Source organism: Erinaceus europaeus, chromosome 3 (genome assembly GCF_950295315.1).
Source record: "Erinaceus europaeus chromosome 3, mEriEur2.1, whole genome shotgun sequence".
Classification (NCBI taxonomy): domain Eukaryota; kingdom Metazoa; phylum Chordata; class Mammalia; order Eulipotyphla; family Erinaceidae; genus Erinaceus; species Erinaceus europaeus.
In genome coordinates, this window is record NC_080164.1 from 154,421,364 (window position 1) to 154,447,296 (window position 25,933).

At 35.9% G+C, this 25,933-nt stretch overlaps 1 protein-coding gene and 1 long non-coding RNA gene across 2 annotated transcripts in view; both read right to left on the reverse strand.

The window, feature by feature from the left end:
- Positions 1-25,933, reverse strand: part of LOC132537564 (uncharacterized) — a 521,799-nt gene that overhangs the window by 381,068 nt on the left and 114,798 nt on the right. The gene's annotated exons all lie outside the window — the stretch shown is intronic.
- N4BP2 (NEDD4 binding protein 2) overlaps positions 2,434-25,933 on the reverse strand; it is a 77,280-nt gene continuing 53,780 nt past the window's right edge. Inside the window, exons 10-16 of the mRNA XM_060187712.1 lie at positions 24,853-24,974; positions 24,075-24,193; positions 21,455-21,593; positions 14,519-14,707; positions 13,090-13,258; positions 8,070-8,193; positions 2,434-5,844 (exon numbers count right to left, since the gene is read on the reverse strand). Coding sequence (XP_060043695.1) covers positions 5,799-5,844; positions 8,070-8,193; positions 13,090-13,258; positions 14,519-14,707; positions 21,455-21,593; positions 24,075-24,193; positions 24,853-24,974 — 908 coding nt within the window. The 3' untranslated portion in view covers positions 2,434-5,798. The remainder of the gene's footprint in view (positions 5,845-8,069; positions 8,194-13,089; positions 13,259-14,518; positions 14,708-21,454; positions 21,594-24,074; positions 24,194-24,852; positions 24,975-25,933) is intronic.

Genomic DNA, 25,933 nt, shown 5'->3' on the forward strand with positions numbered 1-25,933 from the left:
CCCATAAAGCTCATATCTTCTATAGTATGTATATGGGTCACATCATCACATTTAAAAAAAAAAACACCAAAAAAACAGAGCATCGCTCAGCTCTGGTTGTGATGGTGCCAGGGGTCAAATCTGGGACCTCAGTCTCAGGTGTAAAAGTCTTTTGCATAATTATTATGCTATCTCCCTGGCCCTATGTCATACACCTCTCATTTACAATTAACTTACATTTTGAATTACTATACAAAGCTGAAAAGATAAGTGTCTGTTCATTCCATCATCTAATTGCTTCACCTTACCTTATACCCTGCTCCTGTAGTTGACCAGAAAGAACACTGCTAACTGATCAGTCTCCTCTAAATAAAGTCATAGGTATAAGGTATTTGTTTACAGTTTGAAACTTCTTTAATAGTAAAATGCTGTTTAATTCACTATAAAATTAGACAAGTCTCTAACAAATTAAAGAAGTTACCACGAAACATACTCCCCAGAATCGATGAAAGGTACAAGCACAGTTACACATGTATGAAAAACATGAATTTGAAGCACTTAATCTTTTTCTTACAAAAAGGTAGTTTAGGGGTGGTGGTGCACCTGGTTGAGCACACATATTACAGTGCACAAGGACCCAGGTTTGAGCCCCCGGTCCCCACCTGCAAAGGGAAAGCTTTGTGAGTGGTGAAGTAGTGCTGCAGGTGTCTCTCTCCCTGTCTATGTCCCCTCCTCCTCTCAATTTCTGGCGGTCTCTATCCAGTAAATAAATAAAGACAATAAAAATAATTTTTTAAAGGTAGTTTAAAGATTTCAATCAGGGGAGCAAAATTTGAATTCCCTACCTCCAAAAAGAATTCTGCCCATAAGTGTTTCTACCACATTCTTGCTCTTTTCTGATGCAGTGCCAGAGACTCCTAGTCACCAGCCATGCTAGTTACAATATCACTTGATTATTTAGGTTAAAACACATACAAATGTGGTTTCCTTTTCATTACCACTTTATCTACTTAGTGAATACCAACAAAAGTCCAAAGAAAAAAAAGCACAAGAACTAATTTTCACATCACTTGCAGTCAGATTTAAAATTATTCCCCCACATTTTACCTCAAAGAGAATGTCCATATCTTAGCTGAACATACAATTATCTGAAATAAAGGGAAGTATCCAGCTACCTAGCTAGGTGTGGCCTTGCGACAAAGTTCTGGTCATAGGTTTAGGTAGAAGTGTTGTATGAAAGCTTCTAAAAATCTTCTATCAAAGACTGCTGGTACTTTTTCAATGTTCTTTTAATCCTTCTGCCAACAGAATGTAGCTATAATGATTCAACTTAGCTATGCACCCTAGTTTATGAATTATTAGGGTCACACTTGTGCTATAGTAAATGTTGAGCTCAAAGGATACTAGTTTCCAAACACTTCAATGGAGGATTTTGTTCTGTCTTGTTTTTACCAGCACTGATCAGCTTTGGCTTATGGTGGGTGGTGCTGGGAAGTGAACCTGGGACCAAACCTGGGACTTTTGGTGCCTTAGGCATGGAAAGACCTTCTGCATAAACCATTATGCTATCTCCCCAGCCAACCCCACCCCTACAACAATTCAATGGAAAAGAGTATGCCTGTCATTCCTGGACTCTTAAACTGTGGGATTTTACTGATCTATTAGGAGAAACTTTATTTACCAGTGGAAACCCCCCCCCCTCCATGCCAATTTCCTCTGGGTTAAGAAAGCACATTTACAGATTTTCATGGACATATACCGAGTGGAGTCACCTTTCTCAGCTGGAGCTAATAGGCTATTACCCCTTTTAGATTAATTAATCTTATCACAGATACAGTTTCTCTATGCTAAGAGTCAAAGAATATTGATTGAAGTCTTCTGCCACTAACCAGCAAAGTAATTGGTTTCTCTAAGACTTTGAATCTTTATACTGTTGAGATTGCATAGTATCCTGTTTAGTACGACTGAGACTTAAAATACAATGTATATGAAAGTGTTCCATATTACAAATTGCGATACACAAAATAGTTTATGAGAACAAGCTACTTAAGCATAAAACTGTTTCATCATATATCAATATTGACCAGTAGTAAGTGATCAATAAACATCTGTTGAGTGAGTACTTTTAAGTGCTTTAAGTGAGTGAATTCTTTTGCTGTGCAGTGGAATAAAATTCATATGTCTTTAATACTACTTGAGTCTCTCAAAGACACTATTTTGAATGTTTACATCAGTCAAAGGTAGAAGGGTGTTAAATCAAGCCAATTCATTTTACCTGGTTCAAGAGTAGACTTCAATTTACTTTAGCAAATTAATCTAAATGAGAAGAAAAGTGGTGGTACAGAAATGAAATTTTTATGACCCCTTACCATATTACAGTGTCACGCAGAAAAATACATTTTAACTTTTGAACCACTAAATGCTTACCACATCAAATGAAGGATTTACCCACACTGTACAGTAGCTCAAATATTTTATTAAATTAAGTATGTTGTTTGCAAATGGTTTCATAAGAAATTTTAAAAGCAAAGTTATAAAACATTTTCAGTAAAAAGTACAAACATCAAAATTACACTTTCTTTATTGTACAAATAAAAACATTTCACTTCCCATATGCTGTCTGAAAATGTTATATTTCTCCAAATGATAGCTGCAATATTGTATTTTAATAAGAAGTCTCACCATTAATTCAATTATCTGTTAATAGTCAGTTCTTCAGTTAGAACATAAAGTCAATTGTTCGACTTTAAGGAAAATAATAAAGTTTGTCACAATATAATGTGAAGCTATAAAAAGTTCTTGAACATGTAGATGTATTTCTAGCTTTCTTCTTTTATTAAATTCTGTAAAGAGGCATCAAGTAATACTGTAAACTTGAATTACACTTTAAAATAAGCACCATTAACACACATTCTACATACACTTACTTTACCTTTTAAGTGACAATTTTAAAATGACAAACATTTAAATCTGTTTACTACCATGTAAATAAAAATATGCAATATTTGGTCACTACACACACACACACACACACACACACACAATTATATCAAACTTCATTGCACAATGAAAAAGCACTTAGAAAATGTACTGGGAAAAGAAAAAAAACAGCACATATTATTTTCGTGTCTTTTTTATACATTTTGCCACTTCCTTAAATTGAGAGCAGTTAAAACATTGTCAGAGCAATTTCCTGAGTTTCAAAGTTTCCAACTACCAGCTCAGAAATAATCAGTCTTACTATTAATCATGTTTTTTTTCCCCGAAACATAAAAAACTACTTGAATTTAAAAAGGAAAACTTCAAGATAAAGACCTGGAAACCATCCAAAATTGTTTCCTTTTTCTTCTTGAAGTGTGCTACAGTAATTTTACAGTCTTCGAAAAAAAAGCACTGTAATAAGCAAGATACTTTAAAGTTCAAGTCAAAATCTCTACTCTATTATGTTCTATATTTTAAAGGCCATAAAATTACAAATAGTATGAAAACACTAATATAATGAAAAAAATCATCTTAAAGATACTAGATGAATAGTCAATAAATGGAAAACAACATACTTCCATTTCTCACACTGAATGAAGTGGACAGACTGAAAAATGCTAAGAACTCCCTTGGTTGAACCCCATTTCCCCTGTAGTTCCTGTATCAGCTCTCCTTTCCTCTGGCAGATACTGTTAAAAGACTAGTTGAGGGACTGTTAACTCTTACGTAGGCTTTCCAAACTACGTAAGTACTGTACTTTTAGATAACAATAATTTTGCAAAGATTTAATAAGTTATGTATTAACACAAACATAACAATACAAGACAAATTCAATAATCTTCATACTATCTGTACTTTTGACATACAGAATTTTGTTAAGGGCAAAAGAAAAAAAAAACTTGATAATCCCATGCCTTTACTTTGTGGCATATCATTTAGAAATAGGGAACACAAGAATGAAGAGATTATAAAATACTCTTTTATAAGCATGTACTGCTTAACTATGCTTTATAACAGAGTGGGAACCGTTTACAAAGTACATCCAATGTTCAAAATGTGCCTATATATTACTAATAATTCAGAAGAAATATCACTAGATTTACCAAAGGGCATATAATTAAAACATAAACATAGCTTCTTTCATTTGATTTCTCTCCTGAAAATACTTCACCTCTTATTCTTAGTTATTCCCATATTCCTTATAACATTAATGTTCAAATAAATCCAGCTGAAGTGTTCAAAAGTGATGTTCTTTTAAGGTACGAGAAGAAATGTAAAAATGCAGAAAATGAGTGTATGGCTATACATACTCGAATAACTAAAGGTTTTAGTACTGTTATTCATATCTCTTAAATTGTACTATTGTAAACAGAAATATTTTATATTTCATCAACAAATTATAGCTTTATACTAATTTCCTTAAAGGCATTGCTTTAATTTTTAATGTATACAAATGTTCCACACTTCACAAAAACATATGCGAAGCTATTGACATTTTTTATTGTTTTAAACAAATTTTTATATTTGAATAGCACTTCAATGCCAAGGACTAACCATTTCTAAATAAGTAAATATTTTATTTTCTTAAAAATAAAATTCAGTGATACAGTCCTTTTTAAAAACATGCTTCCATGGTACATGAAAACATATGTCTGAATTTTATTGTCACAAAAATTGTTCTTTTGGGAAACCACTCTGCAATTCAGCATTCTTTGAGTAACAACTCAGTCCTATAATTTCAGATCCAAATATTCTTAAACTTACCAAAAGCAACACACTTATTTACTAAAATTACATGTTGAAAATATTCTCCATTTCAAAGTCAACTTTATTTAAACCACTGCCTCATATTATAAAATTACATTTTGCAACATTAAACTTGTAGAAAAGAAAATATATTTGACATAGTACAGGACTATTCAGATCACAGAAAAAAACCCAGAAATTAATGAAAGTTTCCTTTCAGAATGTTGACTTTTTTTTAATGTAAAGGCCAAAAACTTTCAAATTGTAAGAATTATTTTTATGATATTATCAAAAATGTATTCCACATATAATTTAATAGAATTCAGACACATTGCAGTTTAGAAATTGCATGCTTTATATACAGCAACACTTGACATTTAACCATTTCTCCATCTCTAAAATCTTTTTCAGTCTATAAAGATAAAATTGCAATATAATCTCAGACCTTAATATTCCTCCCAGAAAATGCAGTCATATACAAGAAAAGAATAAAAGGTAAGATATCAAGGTCACATACAATACAAGAGAAGGCATAACAGCACATCCTCCTCTTAGGTATGGCAAAATGAGATGATTTTACACATTTAATTATGAAATGAAAACATTCAAGTGTTTTTGTTAGAGTTCCATTCTTACACATTTGTTAAGAGTTCACATTACTACTGTGATTATTTCTTCTTTAAAACAAGCCTTTTAAAAGAATGAATTATATTTCAAAGCACTTGAAGTATCTGTCACAGAAATCTCTAGAATTTTACTGACATCAAACAACAGTTAATATAATGGTAACATTTTCTCTCTGAGAAAAAAAATCAGAGCACTTCAAACTTTGAAATTGCAGCTGATATCTTTTCTTAGACATTCTGTAATCAATATAAATCTCCTTAATATCTTTAACAGACAATATATTTGGCATTCATTTCAGTAAAAAAATTAAACTTCTCTTGAATTTTGAAAAGCATCATAGTGTTTTCCTGTCTTATAACTGGCTATCATTTCTAATAAGTCACATCTACTATAAAATTGGCTAAATTACTGCAAATAAAACTAGTTTTAAACTATAAACCTTCACACTGTTATGGATATTTATTTTACTTTAGCATGACTTTCAAGCACCCTGGCTTAATTTCAGAGAACCTGCAGAAAAGAGAAAAGAATTATTTTAAGGATTAAATATTTCAAGCTGATAAAGGGATATATCAATTTTAATATTTTTATTAAGTCAATATATACAGGGCCAACATTTATGCTTAAGTCCCTTTTAATCTACTGTCAAAATAAATACATCTCTAAAGTTGGAGTTTGCTACATAGTAGTTATTACAATTTCAAGACTTCCCAAAATGGTAAAGCCTGAATTGGACATGATGAAAAGCAGGGTGCATTTACAATGTCTACAGTACTCCCAAGTTAATGCCAAAAAGAAAGCTCTAATAACAGTTAAGTCTGAAACAAGCCATGAAGAGCTTTCAGTTCTATCAGGGTGAGATTTAAAGAAATAGTAGTCTTGGGTGGGGAGACAGCATAATGGTTATACAAACAAATTCTCATGCCTGAGTCTACAAAGTCCCAGGTTCAATCCCCAACACCAACATAATTCAGAGCTGAGCAGTGCTCGTGTGTGTGTGTGTGTGTGTGTGTGTGTGTGTGTGTGTGTGTGTGTGTGTATGTATCTCTCTCAAAAATTAAAAAAATACATATTTTTCCCTTTCATTGCCCTTGTTTTTTGTTGTTGTAGTTATTATTGTTGTTGTTATTGATGTCGTCGTTGCTAGATAGGACAGTGAGAAATGGAGAGAGGAGGGGACAGAGAGGGATAGAGAAAGACACCTGCAGACCTGCTTCACCACCTGTGAAGTGACTCCCCTGCAGGTGGGGAGCCGGGGGCTTTGAGCCGCGTGTGCTTAACCTGCTACACTACCACCACACTCCCAATAATATATATTTTTTAATATTTATTTACTTATTTATTCCCTTTTGTTGCCCTTGTTGTTTTATTGTTGTAGTCATTATTGTTGTTGATGTTGTTGTTGGATAGGACAGAGAGAAATGGAGAGAGGAAGGGAAGACAGAAAGGGGGAGAGAAAGATAGAAACCTGCAGGCCTGCTCCACCGCCTGTGAAGTGACTCCCCTACAAGTGGGGAGCCGGGGCTTGAACTGGGATCATTAGGCCGGTCCTTGCGCTTTGTGCCACATGCGCTTAACCCGCTGCGCTACCGCCCAGCTCCCAATAAAATTAAAAAAAAAAAAAAAAGAAATATTAGTCTCTAAAATAGATAATTAATCCTAACACAAAATGGCCTCATCTAACTACTCCTTTCTTTAAAATAATTTTAAAATGTCATCTATTTTCATGCTAGGAATTAAAGTTCTCATTCTCTATATAATATAGCCAAATAATATTTTAATACATAGCATAAATAAAACATGTTATGCTAATTGAAACAAGAAGTAGAGATAGAAGTGTACATCCTCAGAAAACATATCATTTCTTTCTTTTCTTTCTTTCTTTCTCTCTATCTATCTATCTAGATTATCTATTTTTACCAGAGCACTGCTCAGCTCTGGCTTATGGTGGTAATGAGGACTGAACCTGGGACCTGGGAATCTTAGGCATGAGAGTCTCTTTGCATAGACATTGTGCTATCTCCCCAACCCCTCAAGAAAATATATCTAACAGATCTTTATCCTTGCATTTTTCTTGTCATTTTCTGTTACTTAAGAATAATAACTTACTGAAACAATATTTCCTGACTCAGCTGAAATCATCTGATGACAATGAACTTGTGGAAATGTATAGATTCACACTGGAGTATTACTGCTAAAGTCTGAATACATCCAAATTACTACCATATTTCAGAAGAATTTCTCAATTCCTCCCAAAATCCACAAACATTATTTTCTTTCAAAGGATCAACTAACCTTAAGCTATGATATATTTCAGTTAATTATCTTAGAAAATACATTGTCAAATCCAAAGATTAACTTTCTTTTAGCATATTAAATTATTAAATACAGGTTTTCGCTTTTGTTTTTTTTTAAATCATGGGTTCAAACCAGAGCTTCATCCATGTGAAGCACGTGTTCTACCACTAAACCTACTTCCTAACCAGAATTTTAAATTTATGATAGAAATAATTTAATCAGATCACTTCAATAATAAATTTTTCTCTCATTTTTTATTTTACTTGACATAAATCCAGTAGAGATTGTTATGTAATAAATTAAGCATGAATTTATAGCTAAAATTAGATGGCTAAATTTAGTTAATTATTTTAAAGAATCATTCTAAGCACACTGCCACTGTTTGTGTATGGCTGCATATGGGTAAATGCCATTTTCCATAACAAACTTATACTCACCTGAAGCTATGGCTTGTGAGGTATTTAATGACGGCTGGTTTGATGCGAGCAACTCCTCCCTGGCTGTGGTTTCCTCTTCCCGTAATCACAGAGAGGTAGGGCTTACCACCACTCTGCTTAAATTCTATTACAGTTGGAATTAGATCAGTCAAAATTCATTTTACCTTCCATTCTCAACAGAAAACAAACCTTACTTCTACAACACACATGAAATTATTTTCATGGGTATCTTAAGATTATTCCAGGGGCTGAGTGGTGGCACATATTACCATATGCAAGGACCTGGGTTCAAGCCCCCGACACCCACCTGCAGGGGGAAAGCGCATGAGCAATGAAGCAGTACTGCAGGTATCTCTCTCTCCTCTCTATATCCCCCTCCCCCTCTTAATTTCTCTGGGGGGAGGAGGAAGGAGAGGAAAGAAGAAAGGAGGGAGGAAGGGAAGGAGGGAGAGAAAGGAGGAGCCTAATGGTGGCACATCTGGTTAAGTGCACATGTTAGCAGACATAAGGACTGGGTGCAAGCTGTGGTCCCAATGTGCAGAAGGATCACAAACAGTGAAGCAGTGCTGCAGTTGTCTATCTTTCTCTCCCTCTATCCCCATTCCCTCTCAATTTCTCTCTGTCCTATCAAACAATATAAAGTTAATAAAAAGAAAAAAGATTGTGTTAAAAGGAATAAAGGGGAAGGGAAGGGAGGGGAAGACTCGACTCATCGTAATTCATCTTCCTAAAGACTGAAGTGTGGGGGCTGGGTGGTGGCACACCTGGTTGAGCACACATGTTACAATGCAGAAGGATCTGAGTTCAAGCCCCTGATGCCCACCTGCAGGGGAAAAGCTTTGCTTTGAAGCAGTGTTGCAAGTGTCTCTTTCTCTCCCTCTCTATCACCCCCTTCCCTCTCAATTTCTGGCTTTCGCTATCCAATAAATAAATAAAGATAAATAAAAACAAATAGATAAAAGAATGAAGTGTGACTTCTCTTCCTTTATAGGAGATTTCTAAGTGTTCTCTCTGAAACAATGATAGCAATGATAACAATAATATCTAAAAATCATTCCAAATATGTAATCAGGCATTGCTTTACTGAGTTGTATTTGCTGACTATGAATTTTTATAATAACCCTATCAGTTAAATACTCTTTTCAGTTTTCGTCTTGATCAGTACAGAAGATGACTGTGTGATGTGACATTTAATAATCAAGTATGCATTAAGCTTTTATAAATGATGATATTAGGTAATCTAATTTATCTAGGGGTATACAGAAGAGGAGGAGTAGAACACAAGATGAGGACAAAGAAGCAGGCAAGAAACAGAAAATATGCTAAATACAACATGGTAACCTGACATTATCACAATGCCAATCACTTATATAACTATCTGCTCATGGTCTTTTACTTCCTGAGACAACAAAATTATTTTATAAAAAAAATGTAAGCACGGGGATTGTAAGTCTTTGTTACTGCTTTATCCTTGATTTCTAGAGTACAGAAAATGATCTCTCCTCTATGGAGAGAATATTCTCGGGTGGGATAGCATAATGGTTATACAAAGAGACTCTCATGTCTGAGGCTCCAAAGTCCCAGGTTCAATCTCCATACCACCATAAACCAGAAAAACAAATGTAGAAAGATTAAACAAATATGGTCTAATGTTATGTGACCAATCCAAGTAAGGGATGGATATATGGGTGTTTACTACACAATTCTTTCAAATACTATTAGGAAATTTATCTGTTTGTTTCTTTTTAATAGTTTTATTATTTATTTATTTGGATAGAAGCAGAAAGAAGTTGAGAGGCAAGAAGAAAGAGAGACACCCGCAGCATGGTTTTTTTTTTTGTCAAAGTTTCCCCTCTGCAAGTAAAAACCAAAGGTTTGAGTCAGAGTCTTAGGTGTGTTCTAACATGTGCACTCTATCATATGCACCACCAACTGGTCATTTGTGTGGGGTTTTTATTTTTTCAATATAAAAAATATATAATGATCTATACATATGTCCATATGCAAAACAGAACTCACACTGTTAATTATCTGACAGTAGAAAAATGAATACAAGAACTTCTGAATTACAGTAAGGACTCACTACACAGTGTTTGTAAGACTTAATCCATCAAGATGAATATATCTTTAAAACTGTATTATATGAAAATAATTGCCTTGGCTGACAATATAGCAATATCATATATATATTTTTTAAAGATACAAAAAGATAGCAGCAAGGCAGAGCTTGACCCTGGGTCATGTACATGACAAAGTAGCACATATCCAAGTGACCTATTATATCAGTCACTATGCTCACTTTTTAAAATTCACAAAAGGAATATAAGACTATGAATTTATTTATTTTAGCCTCCAGGGTAATCACTGGGGCTTGATGCCTGCACTACGAATCCACTGCTGTTGTGGCTTTTTTTTTTTTTTTTTTTTGGGGGGGTAGGACAGAGAAACTGAAAGGGGAAAGGAAGATAGAGGGAGAGAGAAAGATAAACACCTGCAGACCTGCTTCACTGCTGTGAAACAACTCCCCCCCCACCCCCCGCAGGTAGGGAGACAGGGGCTGAAACTTGGATCCTTGCACGGATCCTTGTGCTTCATACTATGTGCACTTAACCTGGTTTCCCACCACCCAGCCCATATATATATATATATAAAATATTTCTTTCTCTTTTTTTGCCTCCAGGATTATTGCTGGGGCTCAGTGCCTGAACCATGAATCCCCTGCTCTTGGAGGCCATTTTTTCCCCTTTTATTGCCCTTGTTGCAGCCTTGTTGTGGTTATTATTGTTATTGTTGATGTTGTTGTTGTTGGATAGGACAGAGAGAAATGGAGAGAGGAGGGGAAGACAGAGAGGGGGAGAGAAAGACAGACACCTGCAGACCTGCTTCACCGCCTATGAAGCGCCTCCCCTGCAGGTGGGGAGCCAGGGGCTCCAACCGGGATCCTTCCACCGGTCCTTGTGCTCTGTGCCACGTGAGCTTAACCCACTGTGCCACCACCAGACCCCCTTAAATATTTCTTTTTAAAAAATATTTTACTTACTTGAGAGAGAGATACCAGAGCACTGCTCAGCTCTGGCTTCTTATGGTGGTGCTGGGGGTTTAACCTGGGACTTTAGAGCCTCAGGCATGAGAGCCCTTTGCATAACCATTATGCTATCTCCCCAGCCATATATAAAATGGGCAGAAAGGATGGCCCAAACTAAAGACTGTTGATTTCCAACAGTGGGTGGAAGGGATAGAAAAAGATGAGTAGCACAAATGGAGTTAAAGAAATGAAACATACATGCATGTCACCAGTTACTTGGATTCCTGGGTACATAGACATTTATTACTCAATAACCTTTCAACATGGTTTTCATAATAAACAGATGCATATCCAACCATTTATATCATTCAAATTCAATCAAGTATTTACAAGCAGTATGTGTGGAACTGATAAGACTATATAAATAATAGCATAAAGTCTTCTAAAATGTTTATAAATTTATTAAGCATATCAATATGCCACTAATGACAGGGCAGGGCTATAGCAGCAGAGGATAAAGCTGAGGAATGGCAGTCTACATGCCCAGAATAAAATGGAAGATAAAGAAAAATCAAAGTTGAAACTGTGAAAATATTTCATTAGTAGAAAAATGAAATGACTTCTAGCATTAAGTGTCACAAACTGACAATACAAAAGAAACAATATTAAATCAACAAGACTCATTAATACACGTGAAGGCTCATGATATAGAATGAAAGCAGAGGCCCAGGGTCAGTGGATGGGGTAAATAGTTAATTTTATTCATAGATTTTTTTTTTTTCTAAGAATGGGAGCTACTCTCTGTCCTAATCCAATTTTAGCCATTTTCTCTAATCTGACACCATCTTCTCAGACAATATTTTTATCCAACTCCACGTTAGCTATCAAATTCAAGTAAAAACTATGTTATGGGCCCCTACAAACATGCTTAAAAAGGACTTCCTAGCTTCCTTCTACCCCAAGATTCCTATTCTTATTTGCTCTGTTCCTACTTTTTAGTTCCTGTACATTTTGTCCCACTATATATCTTGCCACCGTTCAGCCATCAAATTGCAGGTGCTATCATGATTCCACCCTGACTTCCCTGGGCAGATGATCTCACCAAAGTGTCCTGGAATCTCGTCTCTCCAGATCTCTACCTCATTAGGGAGAAAGAGACAGGCTGGGGGTATGGATCAACCTGCCAATCCCTATGTCCAGTGGAGAAGCAATTACAGAAGCCAAAACTCCCACCATCTACACCCCAAAAATAATTTGGATCGATACTCCCAGTGGAGGGAGAAATGACCAAAGGGCTCTGAATTCCAAAACATCAGGACTCAGATAGAAGAGGAAAAAAGGGAGGGACATTTAGATGTAGTAATAGTCGTATGTGTGACTTGTAAAGGAAGAAAAGATGGGACCAAAAAAAAGGGAGGGGCAAATATATACAAATATAGACAGACAGTTGTAGAAATAATAGTTGACCCATATCAGCAACCTTAGAAGAAATGTGGGCAGTAGTACAGTAGGTTAAGCGTACGTGGTGCAAAGTGCAAGGACCCGCGGAAGGATCCCGGTTTGAGCCCCCAGCTCCCCACCTGCAGGGGAGTAGCTTCACAAGTGGTGAAGCAGTTCCGTAGGTGTCTATCTTTCTCTCCCCCTCTCTGTCTTCCCCTCCTCTCTCCATTTCTCTCTCTCCTATCCAACAACAATCAAACAAGGGCAACAAAAGGGAATAAATAAATCAATAAATCTTTTTTTTAAAAAAAAAGAAATGTAGCTTAAGAATGGAGGGATTGGGGAGTCAGAACTCTAGTGATAGGAAAGGTTTGGAGTTGTACCCCTGTTATCTTGTAATTTTGTAAATCAATATTAAATTACTCATACAATAAAATAAAAAAAATAAAAAAAAGAATGGAAGCAAGAAAAAGACCCTATCCTGAATTTGAAAATTACACTAATATAAGCAATGGCATGTTTCCTGTTGAAAGCTTGACATTACTACCATCCTACCTTCAGTTTTCTGTTGTAAAACTGCTGTCAAGTGTTCTATAGCTTCATCCACATGCAATCCATGGAGATCTAAAACATTCTGTGGCAGGAGGGAGGCGTTCACTTTCTCAAAGATCTCCACAGCAGCAAGATGATTGGCCTCTTTCATCTTCTGTTCATGGAGACTACCCTTTAATTATAAACATAGCACCTGTAAACAGTTTTGATACTTGCTACTTAGTAGACAATGAGGAAGCAAATGATTCCACAAAGAAAATATGGGGGGTGGAGGAGGGAGAAAGAATTACTCCAAATTTTTAAATAATGCAATAGGGTAAGAGGCAAGAATACACAACACTCTAGTTGAGTTGCAGTGAATTAATAATGAAATGTGGGGGGATTAGACGGTGGCACACCCAGTTTAGCACACACTTTACCATGCACAAGGACCTGAGTTTGCACCCCTACTACCCACTGGCAGAGGGGACACTTCACAAGTAATGAAGTAGGTATGCAGGTGTGTCTATCTTCCCCTGTCCCCACAATTTCTCTCTGTTCGATCAAATAAAATAGAAAGGGGGGAGAAGGCGGGGGGAAATGGCTGTCAGATACAGCATATTCCTAGTGCTAGCACCCAGCCCCAGCAATATCCCTTGTGTCCATAAAAATAAAATTTTAAATGGATTTATTTATTATTAGATAGACACAGAGAAATTGAGAGGGAAGGGATAGATAGATAGAGAGAGAGAGACAGAGAGACACCTGAAGCCCTGCTTCACTAATGAGCTTTCCCCCTGCAGGTGGGACCAGGGGCTTGAACATGGGACCTTGAGCACTGTGATGTGAGCACTTAATCCTGGCCCCCAATAATAATAAAATTTTTTAAACCACTGAATTATCACTTATAATACTTTTTCTGAACCAAAAATTCCATCACACTTAAATAAGCACCTTTCATCTCAGGAAGGAGTACACTAGTTTATATTTTTGGAATTGTGGGCCTCAGCCCTTTCAATACATTGTTAGTACTGAAGCAATCACTCACTGATATCTTTCTCTGCTCTATCAGGAAAAAGTAAGCTATTTGGAATCACAAAAAGAAAATGACAGGGAGATTTCTTTTAATACCAGATAGAAATTTTATTTATCATCTAAAATATATTAGTGTAATTTTCTTTCTGAGACTGCAAATGTGATACATTACTAAGACTTCAAACAAGACAGAAAGCACAAATTTCTTATAATCCCACTCTGAGATGGTCATATTTAACACTTTGCTATCTTTCATGTATATGAGACTAGAGAAATACAGGCTAGCAGAATAAACTGCAATTTACACTATGTCAATACTTAATCTACACTCCCCAGAATAAATTAATCACAACACACGGTATCAGATTCAAGATTAAGTATCGTAAATCACACATACACAATCTGTTTCCCATTTTACCTGCTGGGCATAAAATGTTGCCACATTCTTTTTCCCCATTCGGTAAGCTTCTTTGGCCTTGCTGTAGCATTCCATCCTCTTCTGTTGGTGAAGAAAAGCCTCAGCCCTGTAGTCATCATATTCTGGGTACTCAAAGTCCTGGAAAGATGGTTCACCTGACATATCGTCAGTCTCTTTTGATTTCTTGCTCTATGTTATACAAGAAAAATAGAAAACACAGGTTTCACCTTCAAGAAATTCGTATGAAAACTGAGTTCTATTATTTTCCAACTTTCTCCTCATAAACCAGATTCTCCACATGCTCCACCTAGATAGCAAACCATGTACTTAGCAACTATTACTGACTTTTTCTTACTAAAAAAACAAATAAGCAAAAAAAAAATGCACTTCCTTCCAACCACTCTCATCTTGGAAGATGTTAAAAATTTATCTAGATCCCACTATGACACCATCTCGCCAGATGATACCTTTAGCCCACCTGCATGTTAGCTGTCAGGCTCAGGTAAAAACTAGTAAAGTCATGGCCCCCTTGGGATAAACCTAAAATAGACCTAACTAGCTTTTTCCAAAATGGAGACCCCAAATCTTCATCTGCAATATTCCAGCCTTTAGGTTCATGATTAGTCAACAATTTGTTCTGAACTCTTTTCCAGCCACCAGGTTCCATATGCTACCATGATGCCAACTTGACTTCCTGGGCAGATGACCCCACCAATGTGTGCCCCACCTCCCCAGAGCCCTGCTCCACTAGGGAAAGAGAGAGACAGGCTGGGAGTATGGATCAACCTGCCAATACTCACGTTCAGTAGGGAAGCAATTACAGAAGCCAGACCTTCCACCTTCTGCACCCCGTAATGACCCTGGGTCCATATTCCCAGAGGGTTAAAGAATAGGAAAGCTATCAAGGGAGGGGATGGGATACAGAGATCTGGTGGTGGGAACTGTGTGGAATTGTACCCCTCTTATCCTATGGTCTTGTCAATATTACCGTTTTATAAATAAAAAAATCATCTAGAAATATCAAAATATGATTAGGTTAAAGACTATAACCAAAAGATAATCTAAAATATTCAAGGACTAAAACTTAAAAATTTTCCAGACTTTAGTTTGGAAACCTACTCAAAGGATCCAGTCACTCAAAGTAATAATGCAATGTTTCACTTTATATTTATGAAGTAGTTTTCAGTAGTTGGTAGTCAAGAAACTACCAACCAGCTGGTATGGTGGCTATTACACAATTTCATTTATTTAATTACACTTGTTAATTTAAAAACCTTGCTTTTCTGATCAGAAGAGAAAACGCAAGTAAAACCTGAACTGGAGCTGGTGTATTGAACCAAAGTAAAAGACTCTGGGGTGGGGGGATGGGGGAAGAATACAGGTCCTGGAAAAGGATGACAGAGGACCTAGTGGGGGTTGTATTGTTATGTGGAAAACTGAGAAATGTTGTGCATATACAAACTATTGTATTCACTGTCAAATGTAAAACATTAATCCCCCAATAAAGGGGAAAAAACACCCTTCCTTTTGATATAACTAACTAAATGTGAATTAAACTGTGTAGGTTACTTGTTAAATTTGTAAAAAGCTGGGAAGTGCCATTAAATTTAGAGTAATATCACCAGGAGGACGGGCAATAGCAGAATAGCTATGCAAAAGATTTTGTGACTGAGGTTCCAGTGTCCCAAGCTCAATACCTGGAGTCACCATAAATCACAGCTGAGCAGTGCTCTGCTTAAATATATCGCCAAGGATTATAATGACAATGTATTTATGACACAATCTTTCATAAAATACTGATTTAAAAAAACTTTACAGAGGGAAAGATGGATAGAGAGAAAAAGAGAGGCGTGGGGGTAGATATCACAATGGTTATGCAAAGAGATTCTCTTGCCTAAGCCTCCAAAGTCCCAGGTTCAATCCCCCAAACCACCATAAGGCAAAGCTGTATCACCAAAAGCCAGAGCCAAGCAGTGCTGCTCCGGTAAAAATAAAAGAAAGAGAGACTGACAGAGAGAGAGAGAGAGAAAAAAAAGATACATTACAACCCCAGTTATGAAGCTTCTCCCCAGCAGATACTTCTCCGTGGTACCTGGGAGCGGGTTCTCAGAGCGGCGATGTATGTAGTCTACTGGATGAGCCATTTACTGGGATTTTTTTTTTTTTTTTTTTTTTTGCCTCTATAGGGTTATTGCTGGAGCTCAGTGCCTGCACTATGAATCCACTGCTCCTGGAGGGTATTTTTTCCCTTTTGTTGCCCCTGTTGTTTATCGTTGTTGTTGTTATTATTGTTATGGGATAGGATAGAGAGAAATCGAGAGAGGAGGGGAAAACAGAGGGAGAAGAGAAAAACAGAAACCTGCAGACCTGCTTCACTACTTGTGAAGCAAACCCCCTGCAGGTGGGCAGCCTGGGGCTTGAACCCCAATCCTTACACCGGTCCTTACACTGTGAGCTTAACCCACTGTGTTACCTCCTGCCCCCCCCCCCCTGGAATATTTTATGTAGTATGATTTAATGTGAAAATGTGACTTAAATGCTATGTATGTTACATACTGACTGATAAAAAGATTTTTCTAGGATAAGGAGCTGACAGAGTGGTTGGTTATTACTTTATTTTTATTGTATTACTGGTTTTCCTTTTTCATGCCTGAGGCTCCAAGGTCTCTGATTCAATCCCCAGTACTACCATAAGCCGGAACTAAGCCAGCTCTTGGGGGAAAGGGGGATCTTATTTCCTACTTCAAAATGGAGTTCAAAAGTCAAAACTGGGAAAAGCTGTCCTAATAATGTAAAAATGATGGCTTTTATACCTTTGCCAGTCCCTAGAATACTAGACAACTGAGTTAAGTGGAAAAGATAATAAAAAAGGCACCCCCATATCCCTAATTCAGTACCAAAGTAAAAAAAAAAATCTGTAAATCAGAAACTTATCAATGATTCTTTTTTTTTTTTTTTACTTTTAAGATTTCTTTCTTTCTTTATGAGAAATCAAACATCAATGCTATAGTGACTCAGGAGGTGAAACAGTGAATAAAGTGTCAGATTTTCGCACAACGGGTCCCAAATTCAATCCCTGGCATCACAAGTACCACAGTGATGCTCTGGTTCTTTCTCTTTAAAATAAATAAACAAATAAATAAATGTTTTTAAAATCTTTAAAAAAAAAAAATCAATGTTGTAAGGAGCTGAGTACACTCACTTGAGTGCACAGGTTACCATGCATAAGGACCTAGGTTCAAGCCCCCACTCCCCACCAGCAGGAAGCTTCACAGTGCTGCATGCCTCTCTCTCCCCCTCTCAATTTCTCTATGTTCTATTAAAAGCAAGAAGGCAAGAAAGAAAGGAGAAGGGAAGGGAAAAAAATGGCTGGCAGGAGTGATGGATACATGATGCAAGCACTGAGCTATACCAATAATCCTGGTGTTAGTACTAAAATTTTGATCAATATTATATTTTAAGTATTAGTAGAAAATAAAATGAAACTAAGATTATTTTTATATCTACTTCATAGTGATATAGCTTACTATAATTCATTAACAAGAACCAGGTGAAAATTTTGTTTTCTAAGAATTCATATCATGGCCTGGGAGGTGGCACAGTGGATAAAGCACTGGTTTCTCAACCATGAGGTACTGAGTTTGATCCCCGGCAGCACATGTACCAGAGTGATGTCTAGTTCTTTCTCTTCTATCTTTCTCATGAATAAATAAATTATTTAAAAAAAAAAAAAAAAGAATTCCTATAATTTCTACTACTTACTCTCTTGAAAGCATGACATACAATAATACTAAAACCATTTCCTATGTAACAAACTTATAAATTTTAATAAAGGCTAAAAAAAAATTAAATAATGTTAATAAAATGTGGTTTTAAATGTTGGTTTCTTGAAAACAGATAAACCAATAAATCACAACTTTCCCTTCCCACTTCAGCGTCTGTGGCCCCTTAGGATTTTGGAATATTAAAGACAGTCCGATTATTCTATTTGTTAATCTTATAAAACTTTTATCAGTTGTGCCTACATTTTGTGAAATAAGCTACAAATAATCTCCAGAATAATAAAGCTAAGATTTTGGTCTAATTTACATAACACATAATTTCCCTTCTGGGTTGCAACATTTCACAATCATCTCCCACTTCTCTCCATTACTTCTTCCACTGTAAAGAACCAGGGGGTTCAATTTCTGGCTGCCTCTATCAAATAAATAAAGGCTTAAAAAAAAAGAAAGAAAAGTCATGATACAATTAAAAAAAGAAGAAGGAGAAGAACCACCACAGCGCCTCACTCTACTATCAGAAAAGAGGAGACTCCTCATTCCTGACTTGGCCATTATTGCCTTGTACACTTTCTGTGTCTGAAACCTATCTACCCATCATGAGCACAAGCATCGGTGGAAATAAATGGGTCCCATCCAATGCACTGCACTAACAGATCACAGAAATACCAAAATTACCTAGGCTCCATATACCCACTAAGACTTAGAGATGGGAAAAATATACAGAAGGGGGGACATAAATCATCACTGAGTAAAAATAGCAGCATGGGTCTGGGAAATAATTAATGCGTAGAGCAGAGAAGTAGTGTGCCTGAGGACCCAGGTTCCCTCTGCGCGCATGCGTGCGCGTACACACACACGCACACACACACACACACACACACACACACACACACACATATGTTGATGCAATGCTCTGGTGCTTGTGCGTGTTCTTACTCTCTTTCTCTCATAAAATAAGCTTATCTTTAATTTTTTTTAAAAACTTTTTTTTTAATATTTTATTTTATTTATTTATTCCCTTTTGTTGCCCTTGTTGTTTTATTGTTGTAGTTATTGTTGTTGTCGTCGTTGTTGGATAGGACAGAGAGAAATGGAGAGAGGAGGGGAAGACAGAGAGGGGGAGAGAAAGATAGACACCTGCAGACCTGCTTCACCGCCTGTGAAGCGACTCCCCTGCAGGTGGGGAGCCGGGGTTCGAACCGGGATCCATATGCCCGTCCTTGTGCTTTGCGCCACCTGCGCTTAACCCGCTGCGCTACAGCCCGACTCCCACTTATCTTTAATTTTTAAAAAATAATATATGTAGAAAAGATAAAGTAAATTGAAAGATAGTTCATGTTAACAGATTAGAAGACAATATATTTTTTTTGGTATTTTTTAATTTTCTTTATTGGGGGATTGTTTTATATTCGACAGCAAATACAATAGTTTGTACATGCATAACATTTCTCAGTTTTCCACATAACAATACAACCCCCACTAGCTCCTCTGTCATCCTTTTCCAGTACCTGCACTCTCCCCCCACCCACCCCAGAGACTTTTACTTTGGTGCAATATACTAACTCTAGTTTTTTAAGATAACCAAAATTCCTCAAGTTATCTACAGATTCAACACTCCCCATGAAAATTCCAGTTGCTGCCTTTGCAGAATTCAACAAGCTGATCAGAAAATTTACATGAGAATGCAAGGGGGCCTAGAAAAACAACCTTAACAACAACAAAACAACCATAGTTGAAAACACACTTCCTGATTCCAAAACCTACAGATTGTAAGACAGTATGAGAGCCAGTGAAGCAATTTCAGTATTTAAAAAAAAAAAAATTCTAACAGAAATAGAGCACATGCCATACATGAGATTCTGAGTTTGATCTCCTGCATTGCATGTTAATAGCCATTAAAGAAAGAAAGAGAGTGAGAGAGATTTATTTATGGTTGCTGTTTATTAAGCAATCTGCCCTGCTTTCCATCTTACTGCATTTCAACCACCCATTTCTAAATGCTACTATGATTCCATTCTGACTTCCCTGAGCGGATAAACTCACCAATGCTTCCTGGAACCTTGCTTGTTCAGACCCTCAATTCCACTAAGCAAAGACAGAAGTAGTCTGGGTATAGATCAACCTACAACACTCATGCCCAGCAAAGAAGCAATTACAGAAATCAGAACTCCCACCTTCTACAGCCAAAAAAAAATTTGAGGGGAGGGGTAAACAGTAAGAAAGTTACCAATGACTGGCCATAAAGATCCCAGTTTGAGCCTCCCCCACCCCCGTTCGAGCCCCCAGTTCGAGCTCCTGGTTCCCCACATGCAGGGGTGTTGCTTCACAGGCAGTGAAGCCGGTCTGCAGGTATCTATCTTTCTCTCCTCCTCTCTGTCTTCCCCTCCTCTCTCCCTTTCTATCTGTCTTATCCAACAATGACATCAATAACAACAATAACTACAACAATAAAACAAGGGCAACGAAAGAGAATAAATAAATATTTAGAGAAAAAAAAGTTACCAATGGAGGGGATGGGAAACAGAACTCTCTGTATGGAACTGTATGGAATTATAACCCTATTATCTTACAACCTTATAAATCAATATTAAGTCACTAATAAAAAATTGGTTCAAGCCCCTCCCCCTGGCTCCCCACCTGAAGGGGCGTCATTTCACAAGAGGTAAAGCAGGTCTGCAGATGTCTTTCTCTCCCTTTGTCTTCCCCTCCTCTTTCGATTTCTCTCTGTCCTATCCAAATAACAACAAATATAGGGGAAAATGGCCACCAGGAGCAGTGGATTTGTGGCCCAGTGGTAACCCAAACCACCAAGTCTTCACATAAAATAAAAATGCCAGCAAAACTACAAAACCTCCTTAATGAAATATTTAGACGCACATGTATTTACGTACTCCCTTGGACTTTGTATCAAGCTAGCACTTCCACATGTGGTCCTTTGTGACACAGAAATTCCAACATTGGACACTGGATAAGGGTGAAGAAAGTACATGGCAGGCTATAACTTCATTACTGAGTAAAAAGCTAATCTAAACTAAACACACTATTGGTGTTCAAATTTTCAACTAGTCAAAATGGAAATAATCATTAAATTATCTCAGCAAACCATTTCATATTCCATACATTATTTACCAGTACAGCAAAGTATATCTCATACCTTTTTCTCCTTAGACTTCTGTGCAGTATGAGAAGTGATATTCTCATTTTGGTGAACAAATTCTTGTGCTACAACTGTTTTTACCGGGTCTCCTTCAAGCACACAGTTTAGAAACTGTACAGTCTGTTCTAATGAATAGCTGAAGAGAGTTTGAGCATAAATACAAAGTCAGTAAATGAAAATAAAAGTTATGTAAAAATAATTAAAACTGGCAGTCCTTCAAACTTTTAAATTATAAGAAAGTAACTCACTTTTTAAGTATTTTATATCAAAATCAAGAATGGCCAGAGGAAAACTTGCATATAATTAATAGGCTCTCAAAAACTATAACAATAAATGCCAAAAGGCAACATGTTGGTAACTAATACATTTTTTAAACCTTTTATCCCAGGATTATCAACATTTCTTTTATTATCTCCTAAACTTCTTAAAAATAAAAATTTAAAAAAACATGCTACCTCTTCCCACTACATTACTCAAGCATTCTTTCACAGTAATATTTTATTACCTGTAACATGAAATTTTCCATGTTGACAAACATTTGATATACTATTGTTGCAAATTATAAGTACTGCTCATTATTTCAAGCTATATATGTCTCTTATCTCCTTAATATCCAGATATTTAAGAACTAACCACAAAGGAACATTTTTTTTAATATAACATTTATTCAAAATAGTGTGACACTGTGCTATTAAGATGATTCTTAAGGGGGACTCATTTGGGAATTAAATATCTACCGCAAACCATAAACGTAAAAAAGGCTTGGCAGGACCAGGGAGGTGGCTGAATGGAACAGGATGAGCCTGAATGGGACAGTATGAACCCTGAGTTCAATTCCCAGCACCACATGAATGATCAACAAAGACAAAAGCAAGTGGAACTCCTAGGAGAGTGAAGTAGTGTTCTGATCTCTCAGCCTCTTTTTACCTTTTTTTTCCTCAATTAAAAAAAAAAAACTAAATAAATTAACTCTGTTGTAACTACTAAAAATACTGAGCATTAAGGGCCAGGTGGTGGCACACCTGGTTGAACACACCTGTCATAGTGTGCAAGGACCCAGGGGTCAAGCCTCCCGTCCCCACCTGCAAGGGGAAGCTTCATTAGCAGTGAAGCAGTGTTGCAGGTATCACTCTGTCTCTCTCCCTCTCTATCTCACCCTCCCCACTGATTTCTCTTTGTCTTTATCAAATAAATATATTTTTTAAAAGTTAGAAGCTTCAGTGATCAATAGATAAATAAAAGACTACAAATTTAAAAATAATATATTGAGTGCCTTAGAAGATGGAGTAGTAAGCAAAAGTATCAGACTCACATGCATGAGGTTCTTGGATCTCAAGTGCTGCATGTGCCAAAATGATGCTCCAGTTCACTCTCCCACCCCCCACTTAAAATATTTATGTAAATAAAAATATCAAAGGCAACATAATATTGAGTAAAACAAACTTCCCTTAAAAACCTCAAAAACAATAAAGAAAAAGGTTTTAGTTAAAACATTTGAAAATGTGTATACAAAGAAAAACTAGATAGATAAGCATAATAGCAAGAAAAATAATTGTGATCTATATTAAAACAAAGATTACTACACAAAATACATATATAGCTCTCATAAATTTATAAACCAAGAGGAATAGTCAAAAGTAAGTGATTAACAGGAGAAAGAAAGAAGCTCTACCTTATTAAAAACAGAAAACTAAAACTGACACAATAAAATATTTCTCTCACTAGACTGGCAAAAAAAACCTTAAAGCTTCTTAATAACGAGGGTAGGTCATAAAAGGAAACTTGGCATTAGAAATAAAAATCTTCACTGCACACACTTTGAAGCAACAATTTCAGTTTTAGGAATCAGCCTACAAAAGCATGCACCTATGTACACAATGATGTATGTTCCAAGAATGCTCAGTGCAATGGTTTCCAATTTTTCTTATAATCAGTAAGCATACTTAAAAACTACAGAACTTGAAATATCACTTTAAAAGGAGTAGGGTGACAGCTCAACCTGTTAACATATCTTGCTCTAACTAGGATACCTCATTCTCTCTCTCACATAATAAACTTTAAAAAATCACTTTAAGAATACTATGGACTTTCTGTAAACTTTTTAAAAAAGAATATACCACAGGGGAAAATCTTTACATGCAAAGAAACAGAATTTGAGTGTCTCTCTCTGTCTCTCCCTTCTCTATTTCCCCTCACCCTCTTAAGTTCTCTCTGTCCAATCAAATAAAAAATAAAGTTAACAAAAAAATAATTAAACCCACATTAAAAACAGCTTATGACTAACAACAGAAAATAAAAAGGCCAGCAAAATTACAAAACAGTACATAAAATAAAACCTCCTTCTTGATGAAACATTTAGACACAAATTTAGACACAAAATCAAAGACACACATGTACGTATACACATTAGCATACATGAGAAAAAAATTGAAGAGAAATAAGACCCTGTTGCCAGAAACTAAACTTTCCATATTATGTATACTACACTAAGATGGTTTATAATGAGACTCACTATTTATAGTAAATAATAAAATACATAAAAATAAAGGCTTAATATGAATAACATGATTTCAATGACATCACAGCAGATACTACAGACAATTCTTCCACCACTCACTTGTGGTCCTTGAAAATGTCCATGAGAAAATTTTGGTTAATGGCTGGAAATATCTTAAACAGTTGCTTCTCTTTTAGCTTAGTGGCACAATCTTTTTCAAACATAAAGGGCTCCCTTTTCTAAAACAAAACAAAACAAAATCACCCTTAAGATGGAATTTAAAATACTAATTATGTTGATCCAAAAGCAAGGTTATTTTGTTGCAAAAAGAAAAAAATAAACATTAATAATTTAAAAGCAATCAAAGAACTCTTCACTAAAGGCTGAAATTAGTACGGTGAGTATTCTTGCATTATTTATATCCTATTTTTGGCAAGTATTTGAAATTGCTCATAAATATAGACACATAAATTCAATCACATATATGCACATATATGTGTGTACATACATAAATATATATATGCAAGCTCTTACATATACAAACCCAATACATTCAATCCTATACACTGATTATAAATACTATATATTTTATAGATTATGTGCATACTGTGTATATATATATATACATATATATACACAAAACAATATGTCATATATCTAAATGTACTGTAAGAGGATATAAATATATGAAGAATTCAGAGAATAGAGAAAATAAAGATATACGATAAAGCTGGCAAGTAAACTAGTATATAAGCACATGCCAAACATAACAAAACAAAGCACAACAAAAATCCTGTTTGATTGCTAAGGGTGGGCCACAAATTCAGTTGTGAGCTTTTTAGTGGCCAAAGCAAAGGGGGAAACAAAGATTCTCAGTGTCCATTAAATAAAAACAAACCAGTTGCTCAGGAGAAGTACAGCTTTTTCTGGTACTTAGACCTGAGAGAAATTTCTCCCATGGGTCTTCATAAAAGGGACACTGTGTGATGCTGTGAACATCGTCCTCAAAAACACATTCTCCTCAATGGGCAGAAACTACAATGTACAAATAAGTAGCAAATTCAGATTGACAGGAGAAAGAAAAAAGAAGAAAAGTTCACAATTTTAAAATTTTTCACAAATTTATTTACTTTAAAATAGTATCTAAAAGTTGCTACTACTGCTAATTTACAAGTCATATTTTAAATCTGTTTAAATTGCCAAAAACAAGAAAGTTCCTAAAATGTCACTTAAATTCTAAGCAATGATTATGGGTTAAATTCTTCATGTGATTTCTAACTCTATGACAATTTGTTGGCATTGTAATTTAACTGAAGACTTGCTACAAATACCCTAGTATAAAAAAATAAATAAAGTTTCAAAGTTGGCTACGGATGCTTCTAAATTTGAAAATCACAAAAACCTAGGACAATCTTTCAATTTTGTTTGAAAGCCTAACCATATCTAGAGCATTTATATCACTAAAATAAAATAAAATAGTCATAATAAGCAATAATCTATCAAGAAGAGGGGCTGGGAAGCATCACAGGAGATGAAAGGAAGTCATCTCAAGAACCAAAACTGTATCACTTTTTTTTTGTAAGATATTCACTATAATCTGAATATAGTAAAACATACAATGATCAGATTTTTCTATCAATCTAGCAGGTCACAGAATTTCAAATTCTAACAACTCATCAATAAACTAGAAATTCTCATGACTGGGGCCAGGCGGTGGCGCATCTGGTTAAGTGCTCACATGACAGTGCACAAGGACCCTGGAAACTTCACGAGTGGTGAAGCAGGGATGCAGGTGTCTTATCTGTCTTTCTCCCTCTCCTCTTAAATTTCTCTCTGTCTCTATCCAATAATAAATAAATATTTTTTAAAAATTATCATGGCCGGATGAATATGGGATGATCTCACTCTCAGGCCGAAGTTGAAAAACAAGATTAGAAAAGAAAACACAAGTGGAACCTGAAATGGAATTGGAGTATTAC